General features: G+C 37.1%; 1 protein-coding gene across 2 annotated transcripts in view; it reads left to right on the plus strand.

Annotated features, from left to right (window-relative positions):
* MED13L (mediator complex subunit 13L) overlaps positions 1-24174 on the plus strand; it is a 64709-nt gene that overhangs the window by 21403 nt on the left and 19132 nt on the right. The window contains exons 11-19 of one of the 2 annotated variants that reach the window (XM_071209799.1): positions 5379-5599; positions 5936-6141; positions 11063-12000; positions 13845-14024; positions 14632-14855; positions 17982-18174; positions 18856-19282; positions 20129-20348; positions 21617-21805. In XM_071209799.1, coding sequence (XP_071065900.1) covers positions 5379-5599; positions 5936-6141; positions 11063-12000; positions 13845-14024; positions 14632-14855; positions 17982-18174; positions 18856-19282; positions 20129-20348; positions 21617-21805 — 2798 coding nt within the window. The remainder of the gene's footprint in view (positions 1-5378; positions 5600-5935; positions 6142-11062; positions 12001-13844; positions 14025-14631; positions 14856-17981; positions 18175-18855; positions 19283-20128; positions 20349-21616; positions 21806-24174) is intronic. The other variant, XM_004461898.4, reaches the window with a different exon arrangement.

The following is a 24174-nucleotide window of genomic DNA, read 5'->3' on the forward strand; positions in this document are numbered from 1 at the left end:
TCTGTGTTACCTCATCTGAGCTTCCCCCTCCATTTTTTTCTTTGACAGAATTCTAACTGCAAATTAAAACTTGTATAAGTTCATACTCCTGAGATGGCAAGCAGCTTCTCATACACAAAGACCATCTTAATTTGAATTCCTTTTCCTTTGTTTTCAAGTTAAGAAAAAACTTTTATGGTTTAAATTATGGAAAACATGTTTTCAGTTTATTTTTCTAATAATTTTCTCTTGATCGGATAAATGCTGTGCAAGTGATTTTCAGGGAAATATTCCTTTAGGAGAGCTTGTGTAAAATGTTTCAATATCTTCATAAATATAATTCACACAAGTGTAATAAATATTAGTTTTTAGTGGTTCTTTTTCAGATTCGTACTGCTGTTTTTGTTTCGTGATAAAGTAGATTACATATGCTAACATGAAAGAAACTTCTTTTTTTCTAGAGTGTTCTTTACCCTGAGAAACCACATTATTTTACAAGAGAAAAGAAAGTCAGGGTAGCTTATGTGGATACTCTGAAGCAGAAACATAATTTCATTGCAAATCATTCTTTAATACCTTCTCATTAACTTCTACTGGTAATGAGAACAAATTGAGGGGAAAAACCACCATGTCATAGGGATGAGTCAAAAAGTTTTATGAACCTATAAATGTAGTGCTGATTTACTCAAATATAGAAGTGTGAAGTATACAGGGATTGGATTTTGACAGTTTTAGTGGATCCATAACTTTTTAAAATATGCAAAGCTTTCTCGAGCATGACGTGTATGAAAATGAATAATTATAGCTAGCCAGTTCCTATAGTTTTTTAAAAAATTAAATATTTTTCTTTTTTTATTACTCTATACTGAAGAATTTTACAAACATGATACTCACAGATTAAAAAGAAATAGTATTAAAATGGATACAAACAGAACAGGCCAGGTGAGGAAAATTTTTCCCTTGTGATAAACTAGTCAGTCCTCTAAGATTATTCATTCACAAACCATCCTGCTAGTTAGTATCATTGTCCAGTAAAGTAGTACTGTCTGCTCTTTCTTTTCTCTCAATTTATCAAAAAAGGAATTGTTTCAAAGAGCAGCTACTCAGAATTTTATAATAGAGTACAGGTTATAAAGATTAATGAATTTGGAATATAGCACAGCAATAATAGTACCAGGAAAACCCAAATATTACAGCAGTCAAGAGGATCTTCTTAATTATTACATAGTGTGTGTTGCAAGTATGTGCAAATGTGTGTTTAGCAGGGGTGTTGACACATACACACAGTATTTCCTGTCAAGTAATGACTGAAAATACCCTGGAAAGATATTTTCATTTCTGCCATAGCTTTATTAGGCATTGAGGTGGGAAGACAGATGTATTGTAAAATTTAATGTCTGGAACAGCACTTCCAATAGAAATATGAGATCCAGATATGTAGTTTAAATTTTCTAGTAGCCACATTAAAAAATATAAAAGGAAACAGGTGAAATTAATTTTAATAGTATTTTTATTCAACTTAATGTATCCAAAGTATTACCATTTCTACTTGTAATTAGTATAAAATTGTTGAGATATTTTACATTCTTTTTTGATACTATATGGTGTGTGTTACACACATGCAACACATTTTCAATTTGGGCAAGCATTTATGATACATAGTTTAAAAAGAAGCAACAGACTGTAACAACAAGGGTTTTTTTGTTTTTGTTTTTAAAGGGATTGAACCCAAGATCTCATACATGGGAAGCAGGCACTCACCACTGAGCTACATTTGCTTGCCAATGAGAGTTGGTTTTTTCATTAGTTTGTTTTGTTTTTAGGAGGTACTGCGGCTCAAACCTGGGACCTCATACATTTGGAAGCAGGTGCACAACCACTTGAACTCACCTGCTTCTCAAAACTAGATTTTCCTTAGCATCGAGTCTGCATTAATCTAGGTACAATTATGAGAAAGTAATACAGAAGTGTTTTCATTTTCTTAAATTAACCAACTGCTTATGTATTTTTATCCATGAAAACATAGAATTTTTACCTTTGAATCCACTTGAAGTATGAATCTTTTAGGGGGCAAAGTGAAACAGTTGGATTTTTGAGTTTGTGGTATTTATTCTAAAAGAGCACTGAACTGTTTGCAGTGAACTCTGCTAGGTGCTCTGGGGTAGGGAGATCCTGAGAAATCAGTGATAATGCTTATGTTGGAAGGCTTCAATCCTATACATGAACTTCTTTTAGAGATGCAGGGTAGGGGATGATTGGTGTCTTTAATGAGTTCCAGCTGACGAGCAGTGGATACTGAAGTATGGAGAGGATATAAGTAAGTGGAGCATTGTGAGCAAGACAGCTCAAGTCCAGGCCATTCTGGCAGCTATCCCCTCTCTTACTCTAGCCATTTTCTAGGAAGAAAATTGCACAGGCAAACCATGTTTTTCTTTTCCAGAAGACTGAAGTATTTGTGTTTTCTGAATCTTATTTCAGCTTTAACTACTTTTAAGTCCAGGTTTATGTGATCATCTCAAAACTTCTTTAGAGTCATCTCTTTTCAGAAATTGCGTATAACTTAGCATTTCCATCTTTTTCCATTCAAACCAAGTTGGGAGATGGGGAGGATTCTTTGCTGACTCCATCACATATTGAATGTTTTAGATATATGTGGCAAAGTATTTGCTTCTGTGTATAATGTACACAAAACACATAGTTAGATACTATTATTTATATTTTACAGATAAGGAAATTGAAGCTAGAGAAGTTATAAGTGTCTGATAATAAGAGTAATGGGACCACTTTTTGAAGTGGATTTCTGGCAGGTGGAATCTCATTTTATCTATGCTTTTTTTGTGCTGTTTTAACCCTGATAAAAATTATCAGGGTGTCTAAGGCTTTCAACACAGGTATATCACTGTTAGGTAGCTTCAAAGAAGTCAAGTTGTCTGAAGTAGAAAATGCCTTTATTACACATTTCTTAGAGGAAATTAAAAAAGTAAATTATGGGAACTGTTTTTTGTGTTTTTTTTGGTAAAATTTTGTGCCACAGCCAGAAATCTTGTATGTGAAAGAAAGACAATGTGTGTTTAAGCCCATGGTCATTTTAACACTATGAAAATTTATAGAATTTCTTTCTTTCCCAAAGATCGGCATTGGTAAATAGAACCTATCATATGATGTGTATTTGAAGATTTTATAAAGCAGAATTATAGCTAAGCACATTACATTTACAAATTATTGTTATTATTATTATTATTTGGTAATTGGGGCCAGGGATTGAACCCAGGACCTTGTATGTGGGAAGCCAGCACTCAACTACTGAGCCCCCTCGGCTTCCCTGAGTTGTTTTTTTCATTTGTTTTGCTTGTTGTTTGTTTTTTATTTTTTCAGGAGGCACTGGGATCCGAACCTGGGGCCTCCCACGTGGGAGGAGGGCACTCACCTGCTTGAGCCACATGCACTCCACAAATTAATTTTATATTAAAATTGACTAGTAGCTGCTATTTGGCTTGGCGAAAAAGGAATAGGGACTAAAGCTTAAAACTGATGGGTGTATTTCAGGTATACCGAAGTGTTTGTCAACATCTTCATTTTAAAGAAAACTTAATGATACAACTGAAGACCTGTTTTTCCACCTCAGAAATTTTTCAATGATCTATTTTCTCAGGTAGTTTTATTGTACTTCATATTTTGCTTGGCTAGTTTTCTATCTCTAGTTCAATGAATAATTATGTTCCTTAAGTGTAGAATACTTTCAAAGCAAGAAAATACCCTGAAAATCAACTTGGGATTTTTATGGGAATTGTTCATTTATTAAGCAGTAGGTACCATTTTGTCTAATAAAATCTTACACAGAATCCTGTAACAGAAAATAAATAAAACTGGAACTGCTACAATGGAAATAGAAGTTGGGGTCTGAAACCCTGGCTACTTGGCTTTCTCCTTCCCCTGTTTTACAGATAGGCACTTCAGGCTAGGAGAGGGTAAATAAATGATTTAGCATGATTTAAACTGCTTAGCTGTGAAACATGGTAAAGATCATCTGATCCAGAGGTTTTCACCTTTCTTTTCTACCTCTATATGTTGAGGTGGCTAGAAATTCTTTCCTCTACCTCTACAGAAAAAAAAAAAAAAAAGTGAGAATCACACATCTGGTTAAGCCTTCCCTTTAAGATGAAGTAACTGAAGCCCCAGTGGGCTTTAGCAGAGGCGGGACAGGAGTACCTAGATTGTGGACCCCAATTCACAGCTCCTTCATTGTAAAAACTCTGCTTTAAACTCTATTTCAGGGCAGACCATGGCACAATTATTCTTTTTTAGTTTCTGGTGCAATGTTGGAAGTCAGATCTTAGTCTATGTTGAAGTTGCTAGAAAGAACAATATGATAGGAATTTAGAACATCAACTGTCATTCTAAACAGCTGACTTTTAAAACTTGCTCCAAAATTGACTGAATTTGCTGCAAAGGTCACCACCTAGTGGCTACATTTTATAACCACAACTTACGTTTTGTTCTATATATCCCTACTTTAAAAATCAGTGTCTTAAAGGACAACTGTTGATGATATTTACCTCAGGTAAACCAAAGTGATAAAAATAATGTTGAGAATCACACTAAATTGCCTTTAGTCCTAGGTAGAATTGTTAATTTTAAATATGAAGTTTCATTTTAATGTCATCCTGGAACAGTTCCCCAAAAGAGAAGCCAGGACTATAGTGGATTTGTCAAACTAACTTAAGTAACCTTAGTACCTTAAAACTACTATTCTGTCTGCAAATAATTCTTATTGTCTGTAATATATATGCCTGATTTTATTGTTCATGGGTTTTCTATGTAACATTTGTTACATAATTCTGAAATATTTCATGCATACTTTTAAGCAAGGGTAGAGCATTTAATAAAGTGGCTACTTCATTTCATTACTCCCACTTTCAACTTAATTCACTACCTTAAACTTCCAAACCAGTTTTTGAAAGAAAAATGTTGTTCTGTAGATTTTGTTTACTTAATTAATGTGAAAACAAATCATAAAGCATCAAGCAGATAATGTTTTAGTCCCCCAGAAAAGGATACATTTCTGGTAATGGCCCTTTTCTTAGAAGCTTCCATTGTTTATATTCTATTATGTAGCTGACATGATCGTTCATTTAGCATTATCCAAATAGAATGCCTGGCTGTGAATTGGGATTTTTAAAAAGTCCTGTTAAAAGAAATGGTATTGGGAAGCAGATGTGGGTCAGGTGACAGGGCTTCTGTCTACCACATGGGAGGTCAATGGTTCAGATCCTGGTGCCTCCTGAAGTAAACCAGGAAAATGAACAGACACCGCAAGTGAAAAACAAGGGGGTGGGGGAGAAATAAATAATCTTAAAAAAAAAAGAAACGGTATTTTGTAACTTTTAAATTTCTTTTAGCAGTTGCAGACCTTCAGAGGATGTTCCCCACTCCTCCATCTTTGGAACAGCATCCCGCTTTTTCTCCTGTAATGAATTATAAAGATGGAATCAGTTCAGAGACAGTGACAGCATTAGGCATGATGGAGAGCCCTATGGTCAGTATGACTTCAACACAGCTCACAGAGTTCAAAATGGAAGTGGAGGATGGATTAGGAAGTCCCAAGCCAGAGGAAATAAAGGTAATTGCCAATATACTGACCTTCCCCAGGCAAGGTTATTTACAAATGGATTCATAAGTATCTTCTTTAAAATGGTATTATACCTATGCCATATATAGGAAAGTTTCTGAGAATACTTTGAATTGGATTACGATGTATACATCACTTGGTATTTTAATTATTGTGTCTTTTTGATTAATCAAAAAATTATGGAATTTATATTTTTCTGTTCATTAGGTAAGAGAAATATTGAAATATAATCATTTTTGTTCTTATTTTTATGATAGCACTGTGTAACTGTGGTGTGTTCTAAGTAGTTTATCAGTGTTTAATGCCAGCCTCACTTTGTTGTCTCAGGACTTTTCATATGTGCACAAAGTTCCAACGTTTCAACCTTTTGTGGGCTCCTCAATGTTTGCTCCACTGAAGATGTTGCCGAGCCAATGCCTGCTACCTCTGAAGATACCTGATGCCTGTCTGTTTCGGCCTTCGTGGGCAATTCCTCCTAAAATTGAACAACTGCCCATGCCACCTACAGCCACTTTCATTAGAGATGGCTACAAGTATGTACAGGGATTGCGTCATGTTATTTGCCATATTTAATGTGATTTTTAACTTAGCTAAATATGTATTACAATGATGACAGTAGCATACATAACTTAGGAAACTTCCATTATTGTCATTTCATGTTTTTGTGCATATTATTTTGTATTGAGAATGTACATTTTTTTCTAAACTGTATTTCATTTATATATAGAGAGATCAAGTGTCCATGCTCATGCAGTGCAAAATCACCATCTTTACAGAATTAAGCATTTCACTGGAGTTGGTATATACATGCTGCCTTTATTAGGGAGGGAGTGGTATTAAGTACATCAATTTCAGATGTGTTTCTTTAAGGCATTTTAAAATAAAGTATTAACATAGTTTCTGTTTACTGAACCCATGTGTTGTAAAGCAAGCAGCAACAGAATGGTGGTAGGATTTGGAGGAAGGAAAAAAAGGAGGTTTTTATGGTAGCTTGAACACATTTCATGAAGTCCAGAATTGTAGTACATACATCAACCATGTAGAATCAGTTTTCCCTATGATTAATAATTTCCTTGTGAAAGTAACTTAAATGCTATAAAACAAAAGACCACAAATTTAAATTTCTCTTGGAGACAGGTAAACAATGTATGTGGGTGAAATGGACAGGGTTAATGCAAAAGACCTGGCACTACTGCTACTCAGCATCAGTTGTGGAGGACAGTAGGAGTACATGGATTTGTGATGAAATGTAGAGAGTATGCCTGTGTAAAGGGACTTTTGTTATTCAACCGTAGCAAATTGTTGTTATGCAGGAGAATAGGTTCAGTGTAAACAGATCTTTTTGTTTTTGAGGGAGGATGGAAATCTAGAGTTTTAACATAAATTTTCCCTTTTTAAATGTTGGAAGCTTACTCTTAAAGTTAAAATTTGCACAAATAAGACAAATAAGTGGTCCAGATCCTGTCTGCAGAATACATGTTTGTAATCTCTTATAAAACAATCTTGATGGAATCAAGGTGTATCAGAAAAACAAACTGTGACAGAGAAGCAGTATGAAAGAATCCTAGACTTGGGAAGGTACAGCTAGTGTTACAGGACTCAAATTCTTGCCTTTTTTCTTTGTTGATTCCAAAAATGACATTAAATATACCATTTTTATTTGAGTCCTTCTTTAAAATGGACATCATCCTCCCAAATAGGACTTTTTTTTTTTTAATTAGAGGAATTGTGAGATTACAGAACTGCATAGTGTATAGATTTCTCATATATCACCCCTCTACCAGCACCTTGCATTGCTGTGGGACATTTGTTAGATTGTGAAAGAACATCATAAAAATATAAATACTAACCATGGCCCATGGCTTACATTGGAGTATTTTTTCCATACCCCTCTATTATTAACACCATGTATTACTATTGTACATTTGTTATAGTTCGTGAGAGAACACTCGTACTGTTGACCACAATCCATCTTCCACCATGTGGTTCACTGTTAGTGTACACTCAGTGGCTCTCACTTTCATTACAGAGTTGTATAGTCATCACCTTAGTAAATTTTTTAAATGTTTTCCATAGTCCAAAAGAAAAAAATTTCACATACCCCTATTATTGATCATTAGTGTTGATATAATAACCTTCTTTGACATTGATATATGAATATTACAATATTGCTATCAGCTACAGTCCTTAAGTTACCTTAATTATATTATTCCCATGCCTCACCATATCCTAACCACCTTATAGTAGGGACAGGCATTTGTTCTAGTTCATAGAAGAACATTCTTGTATTTGTGCTATTAACCACAAACCTCATCCACCACTGGCTTCACTGTTGTTCCATCCCTAAATTATTTTCTAGCTTTCCTTCAGCTGACATTTACATCCCTGGACTATCCCTTTCAGCCACAGTCACATTTATAAATCAGCTGTTACACACAGGACTTTTGACAAGCTCTGACAACTAATGGTTATGGAAATACTATGGAAGTACTAAAGCCCCAGCAATATGAAAGAGTATGCTCAAAAGCACTCTGAGCTGTGAATGCCTGGGTTGTGTTTGGCTGCCGTGCTCCAGTTATATTGTTGCTATTTAAGTAGATACTGGTACAACACAACTAGAGCACCCAGCACCTGAGCAGTTCACATACCCAGCTACAAATGAATGATGCAGAAGCTTCAGGAACCCATTTGACAGTTTAACAGTTTAATCTCTTAGACACACAGGCTCCTCAAAAGAGTCACATGCAACATTTTTCTGCATGAGAGTTTAAATAATTTAGATCTTTGTTTAGCTCACTTGAATCCATCATTTGCCATCCCAAAGATTCTTTGTATTCTAGATCAGCACTGTCCAATAGAACTTTCCGTGATGAAATGGAAGTGTTCAATATCTGCACCATCCAATAAGGCAGCCACTTTCCTTGTTACAGCCATTGAGTTCTTGAACTGTGGTTAGTGAGAATAAAACTGAATTTTTAATTTTATTTAAATAAATTTGAATTGAAATAGCACATATGGCTAGTCGTTACTTTTTTGAGCAGCCCAGTTCTAGACCATGTGGGATCCTCCTGCTGTGGTCTCCACCACCCGGGAATTCCCCTTTGTCATACTCAGTACTCCAGCAATCATTTGCTTAATGTCTGCCATCATTATTTATGAGAAAAAGTTTCTTTCTCTTTTTCACTGGTGAATCCTCAGGATCTAAGGTTGGCACTCAATTTATTTTTATTAAATAGTAAAAATCAGGTTATTTCATAAGATAAACCATTCTTATTGCCTAGGACACAATTTAATTATTTATGTTTTTAGTTGGTAGTCAGCTTCTCTTCTGATCTGACCTGCCTATTAACTTTAGGGTTTTTTTGAACAGAAAAATTTTAAAGGAGTCCAATTAGAGTAAAGATCATTGTTACACACTTACTATTTTGGTGTCTGCTAAACCTAGATTACCAGTCTAGGTTTCTCTGCCATTTTCTATCTATACTTAAAGATACCACTGTATGTCAGATATAAAACTTCTTTACAGTGCCTCATTTGGGTCTTTGAGGTGGTAGTTTAGACATAGGTAATTGAAAATTACAAGAAAATTATTTGAAAAACCCTGTCTTTATGACATTCTTCTTTCAAGTAAAAAATGCATAGAATATGTAGCCCATTGGAGGAACATCAATTTAAGCACAATAATAAAATATATCAAAAGAATATTAATAGAGAAGTGGATGTGGCTCAACTGATATTGTCCGCCTACCATAAAGGAGGTCCAGAGTTTGAACCCAGGGCCTCCTGGCCCGTGTGTTGAGCTGGCCCATGTGCAGTGCTGCCGCAGGCAAGTTGTGCCATGCCCCCTGCGTAGGGGACCCCCCCGGCACAAGGAGTGCACCCCAAAGGAGAGCTGCCCTGTGTGAAAATGCATAGCCCACCTAGGACTGGTGCCACACACACACAGAGCTGATGCAGCAAGATGACACAACAAAAAGAGAAACAGATCCCCAGTGCCAACACAGTTGAACACACAGCGAACAGACACAAGAGAGCAGACCATGGAGGGGGGGAAGGGAAAAGAAATAAATAAAAATAAATCTTAAAAAAAAAAAGAATATTAATAAATCAGTATTATTTTGATCCCCTCTATGTGGAACGAATGGGCTCACATGTTGTTTTACATGTATATATATATATACATGTATATATATGTATACAACGTATGTCAAGGAAACCTTTTCCAGTAATAAAACAATATTGCAAACATTGTTTAGTTTTGTGTTTGGCTATTCCAAAAAGAAGTCACTGCTTATGAGAAAATAGATAGCACAGCCCAGTAAGCCTCTGAACTAAATATAATTATGCTATAGGTAATGATAAAATAAAAACTGTACTAGAAAGTGCCTACCATCTCACAGGAATCAGCTAGAAGTTGGAAACAGTGATACAGTCTGTGTTATTCTGTGCAGCCACCTCATTAATATCATAGTATATGTAATACTTGTTTGTGTTATAGTACAGACTAATGGGTTACTTAAAATAAAATTCCCTTATCATCTCACGGTTACTTATCATTAAAACATGTAAACCTAGATAGGACTGCATTTTGAAGATTAGGAAAACATTAAGTTTTCATGTGTATTTGATTATAACTTCTTTAGAACATTTAGGTGTTCTAGAATGATATGTATAGATTATAGCCTCAGAGAACATGTACACTGAAAGACTTTTGACTTAAAAAAAAAAATAACAAAAATGTCATTGTAAATTAGACAGAAATTTGATCCCAGGGTCTGTTAGCTCTGATTTGGCATCTGAACTCATGTGTTCCAATTCCACTTAGAAGTTACAGCTTTAAAAAAATTTTGTTGACCAAAATTATATTGCAACATGTTTTCTTGTAAAAATAATGAAAGTTGCCTCAGAAGGTTCAGATTGGGATTGTGTCAATGTAGAATAAATAGAAAAGTGCTGTAGTGAATTCTTTTGTGCGTGTGTGTGTCTGTATTTTTTTTTTCCTCCCCTCTTGTGGCTTGCTTGTTGCATGCCCTCTCTGTCCACTCACTGCATGCTCTTCTGTGTTTTTTGTTTGTTTGTTTGTTTTTACTTGTCTCTCTTTTTGTTGCGTCACCTTGCTGAGTTGGCTCTCTGCAGCGCTTGCAGGCCAGGCAGCTCTTTGTGGTGTGTGGGTGAGCCTGCCTTCCCAAGGAGGCCCCAGGATGCGAACCCAGGCCTCTTATATGGTAGACAGGAGCCCAACTGATTGAGCCACAGCCGCTTCCCTTGAATTATTCTTCATATCTTCTCTATCGCTGCACTGAACTCACTTCTTTTTAAAAGCGAAAATGGAATATATCAAGTGATCACAAATGATAAGCAGTGAATAGTGCATGGTTGGGTTAATGACATATTATATATTCTGGCATCTTTGAATTGCCCCTTCCTCACTTGGTGCCCTTCTCTTTGTTTCAGTAATGTGCCTAGTGTTGGGAGCCTAGCAGATCCAGACTATCTGAACACACCACAGATGAACACACCAGTGACGCTGAACAGTGCTGCCCCAGCCAGCAATGGTGGGGCAGGAGTCTTGCCATCTCCAGCAACCCCTCGCTTCTCTGTCCCCACACCACGAACCCCCAGGACCCCCAGAACTCCCAGAGGTGGGGGCACGGCCAGTGGTCAAGGGTCTGTTAAATATGACAGCACCGATCAGGGGTCACCAGCCTCTACCCCTTCAACTACACGGCCCCTTAACTCTGTGGAGCCAGCCACCATGCAGCCAATTCCTGAAGCCCACAGTCTTTATGTCACCTTGATTCTCTCAGATTCTGTGATGAATATTTTTAAAGACAGAAACTTTGACAGCTGTTGCATCTGTGCCTGCAACATGAATATCAAAGGGGCAGATGTTGGGCTTTATATCCCCGATTCTTCCAATGAGGATCAGTACCGCTGCACTTGTGGGTTTAGTGCGATTATGAATCGCAAACTTGGCTACAATTCGGGACTCTTCCTTGAAGATGAGTTGGATATTTTTGGGAAGAATTCTGATATTGGTCAGGCTGCAGAGAGGCGCTTAATGATGTGTCAGACCACTTTCCTTACTCAACTGGAGGGAGCCCGAAAATCCCAGGAGCCACCTATAAGCCTTCTTCTCCTTCTCCAGAATCAGCATACCCAACCTTTTGCTTCCCTGAGTTTCCTGGACTACATTTCCTGTAACAACCGCCAGACTCTGCCTTGTGTAAGCTGGAGTTATGACCGGGTGCAAGCAGATAATAATGATTACTGGACAGAATGCTTTAATGCATTGGAGCAGGGGCGGCAATATGTGGATAATCCCACTGGTGGAAAAGTGGATGAAGCTCTGGTCAGAAGTGCCACTGTGCACTCTTGGCCTCATAGCAACGGTAGGTTTCCTGGACTACAAATTTACTTTGAAAGTTATTTTTACTTTGTTATATGGCAAGAAATTTTAATTTCATCACTTGAAAAAAAAAGACAGTGAGCTATATTGATTTTATCATAAACTGGGGAAATATTTCATATTGAAACACGTTTGGAAAAAGTAATTATTTTCTGAAAACCTCATTGATTGTGAGCTTATGTCTGCTGAGTACCAAAGTTGTGAAGAGTACATAAACTGATAATTTGTATACTTCCTGCATTCTATATCCAACCATTCAAGATCATATTTCCATGATAACTCTTCCATGAAACTTTCTACACATCTACAAAGTATTTTCTCCTTTGTCTGGTTTCCCAGTACATTTTATCTCATAGTAGTGATCACATTTTACCTTGTATTTTGGTTACTGGGGCACATCACTTGCCTCATGTATTTTCTTTTCTTTTTCTTTTTTGCTTGATTGGCCTCATGTATTATTAAAACCTCCACTTGACAGACATTTTGGAGTGCCAGGCAGTTTGCTATTCCCTTCCTTTCTTCATTCAATGTCGATTCTGTGATGCATCTTGTGTGAGTATACAATGGTGACTGATAGGAACAAGGTACCTTCCCTCGTGAACTTTCTAATCTAGTCTGGAAAATTATTTAATCAAAGAATTGCAAAAATAAGCGTATGATTACAAACCATTTTATGTGGTGAAAGCACGGGATAGAGGGAACCTGCCTGGCTTTGTGGTCAGGGATGATTCATTGATGAAGTAGTAACATTTGCTCTGAGATCTCATTGATGTTTTTTGATTTAGGGATACATTTCAAAATCTTTAAAGAACTCTTAAGCATATCATATTTCAGGTTGTAGTTGGTAGATAAATCTTAGATTTCCATCCCTGCCCTCTTTCCTAATCAACTAGAAAAGTAAGAGTGAGGAAAGAGCTTCAGGAGCCCAGCTGTATGGATTCTTGGCACATCACTAAAGTGTTAGGACTTTCCTCAGGCCTTTTTGAGAATTTGTTGAGCACTCCCCTGGGGGAAAATCCATATCCATGCTTCTGTGCACAGTTTTACATAGAGTTTCAGGAGATTTTCAAATTCCAAGTTAAGAACCCATCCCCAGGATGACACTTGTAGAGGGAATATTTCTTCTTAAACATTGAAACCTTCTCTTCCTCTATACACAGATGACTTTCAGTCTATAGTTGCCTCTGCCAGGTTTCCAGGTGCCTCCGGTCCATTGTAGGATGTCTTTCTCTTTCTCCATTTTGTATTTTTGTGAAAATATTTTACATCAAAAGCATTTTCTCCTACGTTTTAAAAAACTTCTAAGTTACTTTTCCCCACCAATCCTGTAATCAAAACATTGGCATTTGTAAATGAAAGTAATAGATTTTTTTTGTTAATAAGAGGTAACAGAGATTGAATCCAGGACCTCGTACATGGGAAGCAGGTGCTCAACCACTGAGCTACATCTGCTCCCCAGAAGTAATATAATTTTAATAAAGAAACTTTTGCAGTTCTCTTTTCTTATGAAAAACCTTGGGAATACAGATTTTTAAAAGTCAAATTTACCCATCTTTCTACTTGTAAGCAATTCTACAGTTAAACTCTTTTATAGAGAGTAACCCATTCTTTTATTTTTTTCAGTAATTATGCATTTATTTCTAATTTCTAACTTAGAAGAAATATGTCTTTACTCCTGACTCCTAAGTCAAGTATTTTAGCATCTTTTGCACCCAGTAACGTCTCCGTTATGGACCGTGACTGAAGTTATATGGCAAAATGATGGGAAGAAAGAGGAAAGTGTTAATCCCCCTTTATGATTTCTGTTCCTTTTCATTTCTTTTCTAGTGCTGGACATTAGCATGCTCTCCTCCCAAGATGTGGTCCGTATGCTGTTGTCCCTGCAGCCCTTTCTCCAAGATGCCATCCAAAAGAAGCGCACGGGCAGGACTTGGGAGAATATCCAGCATGTACAGGGACCACTCACCTGGCAGCAGTTCCACAAAATGGCAGGACGTGGAACCTATGGTATAGTATTTTTCTGTTTTCTCCTAACTTTTTTGCTCAGTGAATAACAGCTTTGGTTACTATCAAATCTTTGCTTCACTGACAAAATAGAATTGTGTTTTCTTTGTGATTGTTAAGCTTTATCATCACTTTTTTTCAAAGTCAGTTATAGAATCAGGTTTTCTAAACACCCTTGGTATAATCAAAGTCATCGAGGACAACAGTCCTTATTAAAGAGCAGATTTATTAGCTTCTCCTTATCTTCCTGGTCCTCCTCGCATTTTCATCTGGGAATGACTTCTGAACTGGTTCTGTTTGCTTCTTTGTAGTCAGGTTCCTAATGCTTACCTTAAAGGAAATGAAGTAGTATTGCCTGGAAAGTTAACTTTGATTTGTTCTAGTTTGCCCTCTGATCTTACTGAACTTTTTATGAGCATATTCTGACTCATTCACTTAATGTTCTTTATCAGGGACCATTTAATTAGATGGCTTTTTAAGAGTATCATGCAAATGTGCAATATAATTTCTGATGCCAGAATTAAGACTAATGTACCCAGTACTACTGATCCTACTAGGTTGCAGGAAACAGACACTCAAGCACTCTCCTAAACCACAATGTTGTTTTTAGGTTCCGAAGAATCTCCTGAGCCATTGCCTATCCCCACTCTGTTGGTAGGCTATGACAAGGATTTCCTCACCATCTCGCCATTCTCCTTGCCATTTTGGGAGAGGCTCTTGTTGGACCCATATGGGGGCCACCGTGATGTTGCCTATATTGTGGTGTGTCCAGAAAATGAGGCCTTGCTCGAAGGAGCCAAAACTTTCTTCAGGGACTTGAGCGCTGTATATGAGGTGAGAAAGATATGACATAAGTTCTCTCATTTTTTTCTAGTTATGACCAAATTGGAAAGACAGATATCTTAAATAGATCTCAAAGAAAATCTGCAAATAGTTGTAGAATGAAGAAAAAAATTAAACTGGCTAGTTTTGCTGGAAGTAAATTGCTTTTCCATCTTGGCTTTATATTTTATTGATTTAGAAGACTTTTCTGTAATCCAGCGTTACCACACATTTTAAAATCCTGTCAGCTATTTTTCCTCCTATGTTCAGAGTTTAAAAGTACTTCTCATTAGGGGAAAGTGGCTATATAGAAGTTGAGCTTTATGAAAAGAAAGCACATTCTTTCTCTTTTGGTGTATGGTTCTTTTTTTTTTTTTTTTAAGATTTATTTATTTATTTAATTCCGCCCCCTCTCCCCGGTTGTCTGTTCTCTGTGTCTATTTGCTGCGTCTTGTTTCTTTGTCCGCTTTTGTTGTCGTCAGCGACACGGGAAGTGTGGGCGGCGCCATTCCTGGGCAGGCTGAACTTCCTTTCGCACTGGGCCGCTCTCCTTATGGGCGCACTCCTTGAGTGTGGAGCTCCCCTACACTGGGGACACCCCTGCGTGGCAGGGCACTCCTTGTGCGCATCAGCACTGTGCATGGGCCAGCTCCACAAGGGTCAGGGAGGCCCGGGGTTTGAACCATGGACCTCCCATGTGGTAGACAGACACCCTAACCACTGGGCCAAGTCCGTTTTCCCGGTGTATGGTTCTTGAAAACAGAAAATCTTTAATCTTGAAAATTTCTGAATCTAGAAGTAAACTAAATGAATCTATTTATCCTTAGTTATTTATCTTAATAACTAAAAATTTGATACATATTATCATAATGTCAACCAGGTAAATAATTTATATATCTTGAGGTATATAAATTCCTATTACTTTTGAAAAGTTAGAATCATGTCTATCTTTGAAGAGTAAACACCACATTTTTTCTGCCCAAGTACATATACACTAAATTCTTTGTGGCTTATGCTTCTTATATATTTGTACTTGGCTAGATTAAATGATGTAATATTTCTGAAGTGCTTAGAATAGTGACAGGCCTATTACAAGCATTACAAAAGTGTTTATTCAATAAGATGCCAAGTTGAATTTCAGAAATATTCCAAAAGAGGACATTCTCTATCTATAAATGAAAAAACATGGAATAGTAGACTTAGGTGTTGCTACAAAGAAATGTAACATGTGAAACGATGGTATCAATGAAGACACTGAAGGAAACATTTGGATACAGTAATTCTGAACAGTTCCTGGTCCATGGATGCATAATAATCTTAAATCATAATTACCCTAACTCAGAAAACTTGTCTACGCAATTTTAAAAGCCTAGCCCTTCCCCTAAATCAAGCTTTCAACATTTAAGTTATGGAACTTAAGGATGGTTAGATCTTTTTAGACAATGCAGGCACTTTTTTTTCCTTAATGATTTTACTAGGGTTGCTCATTTGGCCATAATTTATACCTGCTCAAAAAGAGTGTGCACTAGAGAATTTCATAGGGTCTAGGTAAGCCTTCACTTCATCAACTCTAGAAAGGGATAAAAGAATATGTGATCCCCTGCTGGTGAACAGGATGTTAGGTAGGTAGCTTACCTTTTGCAGGTATGTTATATTAATTCTCTACTCTAAGCACCCATTCAGTGTCCTGCAAAATTTATTTTTTAGCAAATTTTTTATTGTCTTTTTTTTAAAAAGATACATATATTCACACAAAATGTTACATTAAAAAATATAAGAGATTCCCATATACCTCACTTCCCCCACCCCCATTCCTCCCACATCAACAACCTCTTTCATCAGTGTGGCACATTCATTGCATTTGGTGAATACATTTTGGAGCACTGCTGCACCGCATGGATTATGGTTTACATTGCAGTTTACACTCTCCCCCAGTCTATTCAGTGAGTTATGGCTGCATATATAATGTCCTGTATCTGTCCCTCCAGTATCACTCAGGACAACTCCAGGTCCTGAAAATGCCCCCATATCACACATCTTCTTTCTCTCCCTGCCCTCAGCAACTCCTCTGGCCGCTGTTCCCACATCAATGATACAATTTCTTCCATTGCTAGAGTCACAATAGTTCTATAGTAGAGTATCAGTTAGGCCTCTCTAATCCTTTTTTTTTTTTAAGATTTATTTATTTCTCTCTCCTTTCCCCCGACCCCGGTTGTCTGTTTCTGTTTGCTGCGTCTTCTTTGTCTGCTTCTGTTGTTGTCAGCAGCATGGGAATCTGTGTTTCTTTTTGTTGCATCATCTTGTTGTATCAGCTCTCCATGTGGGCAGCACCATTCTTAGGCAGGCTGCACTTTCTTTCGCGCTAGGTGGCTCTCCTTACGGGGCGCACTCCTTGCACGTGGGGCTCTCCTACGCCGGGGACACCCCTGCGTGGCAGGGCACTCCTTGCGTGCATTAGCACTGCGCATGGGCCAGGTCTACAAAGGTCAAGGAGGCCTTGGGTTTGAACTGTGGACCTCCCATGTGGTAGACGGATGCCCTAACCACTGGGCCAAGTCCACTTCCCTCTAATCCATATTTTATTCCTCCATCCTGTGGACCCTCAGTGTCCTGCAAATTAATAACAGTCTCACTGCCCTAAGACAAGTATTTATTTTTTTAAAAATGACCAGCATACTCCCTGCTTCAGCAGGCCTCTGCTATTGGTGATCTCCAAATGTCTGTAATAATGAAATAGAAGGCACGTAACATTTTAATGTTATCTTATGAGAAAACATTATGAGGAGAGGTTACTGAAGAGGTTTTAGTGGACATATGTCTCAGCCTTGATAGCAGGAATTTGCTTAATTCTTTATTTGACCATTAGCAATCAGGTAGTGCTTAGCAATCTCCCCATATACAACTTGTGTGAAGACATTTCTGTACTGCTTTTTTAGAGGGTTTAGTTAAGGTTTTTGAGTGAAAGAAAGCAGTTACAGGATAATTATCAGAAAGGGCCAACTTACAGTATTAGTTCAGTTGCCTGTAGTAAAAGGAAAATGTTTCCATGTTTATGGTAAAGAATCTCCCTTGCTAAGCATGTGCACTGAAGTATGGAATGGCTTCTGTTGTACTTAATGATCTTGTTTGTGGTATTAGATGTGTAGGCTTGGGCAGCACAAGCCTGTCTGCAAAGTGCTACGAGATGGGATCATGCGCGTGGGAAAGACCGTGGCACAGAAGTTGACAGATGAGCTTGTGAGTGAATGGTTCAGCCAGCCTTGGAGCAATGAGGAGAATGACAATCATTCCAGACTCAAACTTTATGCGCAAGTTTGCCGCCATCACCTAGGTAAGTGGAAATTTGTCAAAGTAAATTTGAGAAATAAAATAGCAAATTGCTTGCACCTCCTTCCCCTCTCTCCCTGCCACCCCCCCCCATTGGGGATGCAACATTATGTGCTTCTTTTATCTCAAGTAATGTTAGCATTCTATTACTGTATTTATATAGATCCAATTTTTGTGTTCAAGGTAAATAACTGATTATTATGTGGAAGTACAGTATTTAAAGTTGCCTAAAGAAGTCATATCCAATTTACTTTTTAAAAACTTAGCAGTATGACTTTGTATTCACTGCTTAATTTTAACCCAAATTTCCAAGAGAAAAGCTGTACACACACTGTACCATATAACATACCATCATGCCTTGTGCACAGTGTACCAGGATGGCTTTAGAATATATATATATGTGGCCTCTGATTTTTCAGTGAAGGCACATGGAAGCAATCCAAAAAGGATGATGTCATAAATGATTAACTCTCTTCCTCTTCAAGTAAGACTCCTATCTAGAATTTATAATACATAGCTTCATGTTCATTCTCATGTTTGCAGAATAAATAAGTATATTGTTCAGATGTGGAGCTAGCATTATGGGTATCATAATCAGAGTATTGCAACCTGAAAGCATAATTTTTTTAAAAGTGACCATTATAAATTTCTGACTCAGCCTGACACATTGCATGTACTCTTTCAGCACCTTATTTAGCCACTCTGCAACTTGATAGCAGCCTGTTGATACCACCTAAATACCAGACCCCACCAGCAGCAGCACAGGGACAAGCTACACCTGGGAATGCTGGGCCTTTAGCTTCAAATTCAGGATCAGCAGCTCCACCAGCTGGCAGTGCATTCAATCCCACCTCTAGTAGTAGTTCTACAAACCCTGCAGCAAGTAATTCTGCGTCTGGTTCCTCTGTGCCACTGGTCTCATCATCTTCCTCTGCTGCTGGTATTAACCAGATAAGCACTACCTCTTCTTCAGGATTCAGTGGTAGTGTTGGAGGGCAGAACCCCAGCACTGGGGGCAGTTCTACAGACAGAACACAAGGGAACATAGGCTGTGGCGGAGACACTGAGCCTGGGCAAAACTCTTCTCAGCCCTTGCAGGATGGGCAAGAAAGGTACGTTATGCACTGAGTGAAAGGAGTGGCTTCAACTTGGGCTCCTTATCTTCTTCTGCAATCTTCTCTCTCCCCTTGACCTCTTAAGTTTATAAATCCTGAAAAGTGCTCTTTTTTTCTTTTCTTTCCAAAAGAAAATTACAACTATCAATCTGTAGCTGCAGATTTGAGACCTTATAACTTTAAAAAATATATTTTTTTAAGCAAACCCATTTTATTGATACATATTAATAAAGCATACAATTTATCCAAAGTGTACAATCATTGGTATTTGGTATAATCACATAGTTATATAGTCATCATTTCAGTTGTATATTCATCATCATTTAGAGCATTTTCATTATTTCAATAGTAATTTAAAAAAACAGACAAATGAAAAAATTCTTCACCTCTCAACCTCTCATTGTTGTCCCTGATGTACACAGCTGCTATTTCTGGCTATTCTTGTACAATTATTTATCTATCAAGAAGTTTTATTGAGATTATTCACATACCATATGATCTATCCAAAGTGTATAATCAGTGGCTTTTAATATAATCAGTGTAGTGCATTCATCACCACAAAAAAATTTTAGAGAAATTCCATTACTAAAAAAAAAAACAGCTCCATACCGTTTAGCATTTATGACAACAACAGGGAAGAAAGAGGCGGCTGAAAAAGAAATCTCCCATTTTAGAGGCATATATTGTCATTTTTCATCTAACCTTGGTTACTTTCATTTTGGTAATATGATACATATTAATGTTGCATTTAACTTGTCATCATTGTTCAGGGAGCCAGTGTGCTCTAGTAATGATCTATTTTATATAATTTATTTTGTCCATCTCACAAATGGCTCTCTCCAGCATTACAGAAAGAGAGAAAATAGGAATTCCCACAGAACCTGACTCTGCAGATAGCCAAACCTATCCTCCAGCTGTTGTCATTTACATGGTGGACCCATTCACTTACACTGCAGAGGAAGAATCTACTTCTGGAAACTTTTGGCTCTTGAGCTTGATGCGCTGCTACACAGAGATGCTGGATAATTTACCTGAGCATATGAGAAATTCTTTCATTCTCCAGGTAACTTTATTTGCAAGTTTATTCTTTACTTTTGTTGTTGAATTTTTTGTTTAAAAAATAAACTTGAAGTATAGAAAAGTATAAAAGAAAAATATTCATAATCTTGCCTTCTAATTCACTCATCATTGACATTTTGTATACTTCTAGGCATATGTTTTATTATACAGTTGAGATATTTTCAATATAATTGTTAGGCCTTTTAAAATCCAATGTTATTCATGAATACGTTCCCAAGTTATTTATAATTCTCAAAAACAACAGTTTTTAGGACTGTATATTTCCCATAATTAACCATTCCTGTACAGCTACTTAAATTTTTTCCACTTTTTCCCTATTATGAATAATGCTACAGTAAACATCTTTTACATATAATATTTCACATGTCAGGTCATTTCTTGAAAAGTGGGTGCTTAGGCATAGATACTGATAAATATTGCCAAATTCCTTTCCAAAAAGGTTCTACTTACTTACATTCTTTTCAAAAGTGAGTGAGCATGCCTAATGCATTGCATCCTTACCAGTTTTATAGGGTCATAATTTTAAAAAATTGTTTAGGATTTAATAGATGAATTGAGGTACCAGGGCTGGGGATTGAACACAAGACCTTGTATGCAGGAAACCAGCTCTCAACCACTGAGCCCCATCAGCTCCCCGGAGTTGGTTTTTTCATTTGTTTGCTTGTTGTTTGTTTTTGTCTTTAGGAGGCACCAGGGACTGAACCCAGGACTTCCCATGTGGGAGGCAGCCACTCAACCACTTGAGCCACATCTGCTCTCATGGGTTTTGTTTTAATGTAACTTTCAAACGATCTTGTAGAATTAAAAAATCAAATTTACAGTTATTGGAACTGGTTGTTAGTTGATAATTTTCATTGTTTTCAGGTTGATATCACAAATGGTTAGACAGTAGCTCCAAATATGTGATTGCACACTGTATGAGAAATGTGTTAAAATGCAAGTTCTTAAAATTTGGGATCATGGCAACAATAAATTGATAATTTATCCATAAAAATGGGAACAGGGTAATTTTCCAAGTGACAATATAACTTAACCAACATAATGACACTTTTCATAAACTTCTGGTTTGCATTTGGAATACAGAATATTATGTTACCAGGATCAAATTATATTATGTTTGACATTTAAATATTTTTCAGTGCTAAGATTACTTTCCCCCATAAAAGTAAAGAATTCATGCCATTTCATTTTCCAGCTTTCTTTTTAGTATATGAGATCTCAGTTTCTAGTTCTGTGTTTTTCTTTCTATAGATTGTGCCTTGCCAGTACATGCTGCAGACAATGAAGGATGAACAAGTGTTTTATATTCAATACTTGAAGTCCATGGCATTTTCAGTGTACTGCCAGTGCAGGCGACCTCTGCCTACACAGATACACATTAAATCTCTCACAGGATTTGGGCCTGCAGCCAGCATTGAGATGACCCTCAAGAACCCTGAGGTGGGTATTTAGCAGTATTTGAATATTACTTAATATTAGAATAGGAGGTGGCTATTCTAAGGTGGGCAGAAACTGGCAAAAGGAGAACTTTTATACTAAAATGCAAACAAGAGAGTGTTTTATTTAACCCAGAGATTGGTTGGTTATTTGGCTGGACTTCTTCCTTTATGTAAGAATTGGTAAGTTTCCTTAACCTTAAATTAAAATAAAGGAGATAATTTTCTCAACTCTTAAAATTTTTTGAGAAGCTAAAAAACCCTGCTTTCTCTTGATGTAAAACCTAGATGCTTGCCACTTTTAAATATTAATGGGAGAGGGAAGTGGATGTGGCTCAAGTGATTGAGCTCCCACCTACCACATGGGAGGTACCGGGTTCGGTTCTGGGTGCCTCCTAGAGAAGATGAGCAAGACAGCTGGCGCAGTGAGCTGATGCATCAAGATGACAGAACAAGGAGACACAAAGAGGAAAGACAAAGACTCAAAAAAGCAGACAGTGGAGCTGGCTCAAGTGGCTGAGTGCCTACTTCCTACTTGGGAGGTCCCAGGTTCAGTTCCTGGTGCCTTCTAAAGAGAAGATAAGCAGATAGCAAGCACAAACATAGAGGCGGGTAATAAATAAAATCTTGAAAAAAAATTAATGGGGGAAACAGATGAGCACCTGCTTCCCATATACAAGATCCCAGGTTTGATCCCCAGTACCTCCTTTAAGGAAAAAAAAAATGAAATAAATATTAAGGTTTGACTTTCCCAAATTAATTTCGTTCTTTACTTTTTTTTAAACTACTCTTTGTCTTTCATTCACTAACTCTCTGCCTTCCCAGCTGTGTTTTATCTCTGGATACTGTAGTTGTGCATGTCTTTACCCATCAATGGTCCTCCATTTTCTGATGAACACTCTTAACAAGGAGTTCTGTGGTCTGCATCTCAGTACCTCTGTATACAAATGAGTGCTTTTTCCTGTATTTTTTCCATCTTCTTAGCCTTAAACCTACTTCCCACAGATATACACCAAAGATAATTTTGAAACACCAAAGCAAAGAAAATCTTAAATAAAAGTTGTACACTTTTTTTGCTTTACTAATCACTCTGTCTTGAAGGTATGTGTATAAGGTAATGTTCAGGATTTCAAAGCCTTCAAAGATCAGTTCCCACAACTTTACTGCATGAAAGATAACCCATTAATCAGAGTCCCAAATATCTCTTCACCATAAGAGAGCTTTTTAAAAAGAATAGCATTTTTCGTTAGTAATGTAAGTTTTTCTGGGGAACTCTATGAAATGTTTATCTCTTTGTAAATAAAAGCTTAGAAGTGAAAAATGATGGAACTAGTTAATAATGCATTTGTTGTTACTTGTTTCAGATCAGCTTGATCCCAAGTGAGAAAGCTGCTTTGCTTATCATAAGCTTATGACCCACATTCACTGAGGATTACATAAAATGGCTATCTTGGGCAGTTCTGGGTTAATTTTCCCTTTAAATTTGAATTTTACACTTTTGTGACTTCATTTATTTTCTCCATTATCCTTTTCTAGAATTTAAAAAATAATTTTGCCTCTACCTGTTTCTTAGTCTCCAGAAATTATGAATTACTTATTATTATAAGTAATAATTCTTTATAAACTTAAAATCCTTCAATTCTTTTCCTCTTTGTGGTGATTCTGTAATTCAGAGGCAGTCATTCCTTCATACTTTGATAAGAAGTGATCACATTTTCCAATGATAACTATTAATATTCTGCATTTTCATAGCAGAGATTAAAGCCTGACTACCTGCTGGTAGAATATTACAGGGGGTTATATAACATTTTACAAAATTGTACTCTACTGGCAGAATACCATCAGGAACTCATGAGATAAAGTGAGACTTTTACTGAAATAAAGGGAAAAAAAGTTCTAGTAATATACTTTCAACAGAAAGAGAAATATATCATTTTACTTTATTAAAAACAAAAGATCAAATATTATAAACATGTGTGAAGGTTTATAATTTTTTAACTCCTTTAAGGTAATGGTTAGTTGGTAAATACTGCCTCTTCATTCTGATGCTAGAACGTTGTGCTTTCTTTTTTTAGATTTATTTATTTACTTCTCTCCCCTTCCCCATCTCCCCCACCCCTCTCACCCCACTCCCCCACCCCCGGTTGTCTGTTCTGTGTCTATTTGCTGCGTCTTCTTTGCCTGCCTCTGTTGTTGTCGGCAGCATGGGAATCTGTTTCTTTTACACCCCTGCGTTTCATGGCATGGCACTCCTTGTGCTCATCAGCACTGCACATGGGCCAGCTCCACACGGGTCAAGGAGGCCCAGGGTTTGAACCGTGGACCTCCCATGTGGCAGATGGGCACCCTAACCACTGGGCCAAGTCCCCTTCC

This window comes from Dasypus novemcinctus, chromosome 19, assembly GCF_030445035.2.
Source record: "Dasypus novemcinctus isolate mDasNov1 chromosome 19, mDasNov1.1.hap2, whole genome shotgun sequence".
NCBI lineage: Eukaryota > Metazoa > Chordata > Mammalia > Cingulata > Dasypodidae > Dasypus > Dasypus novemcinctus.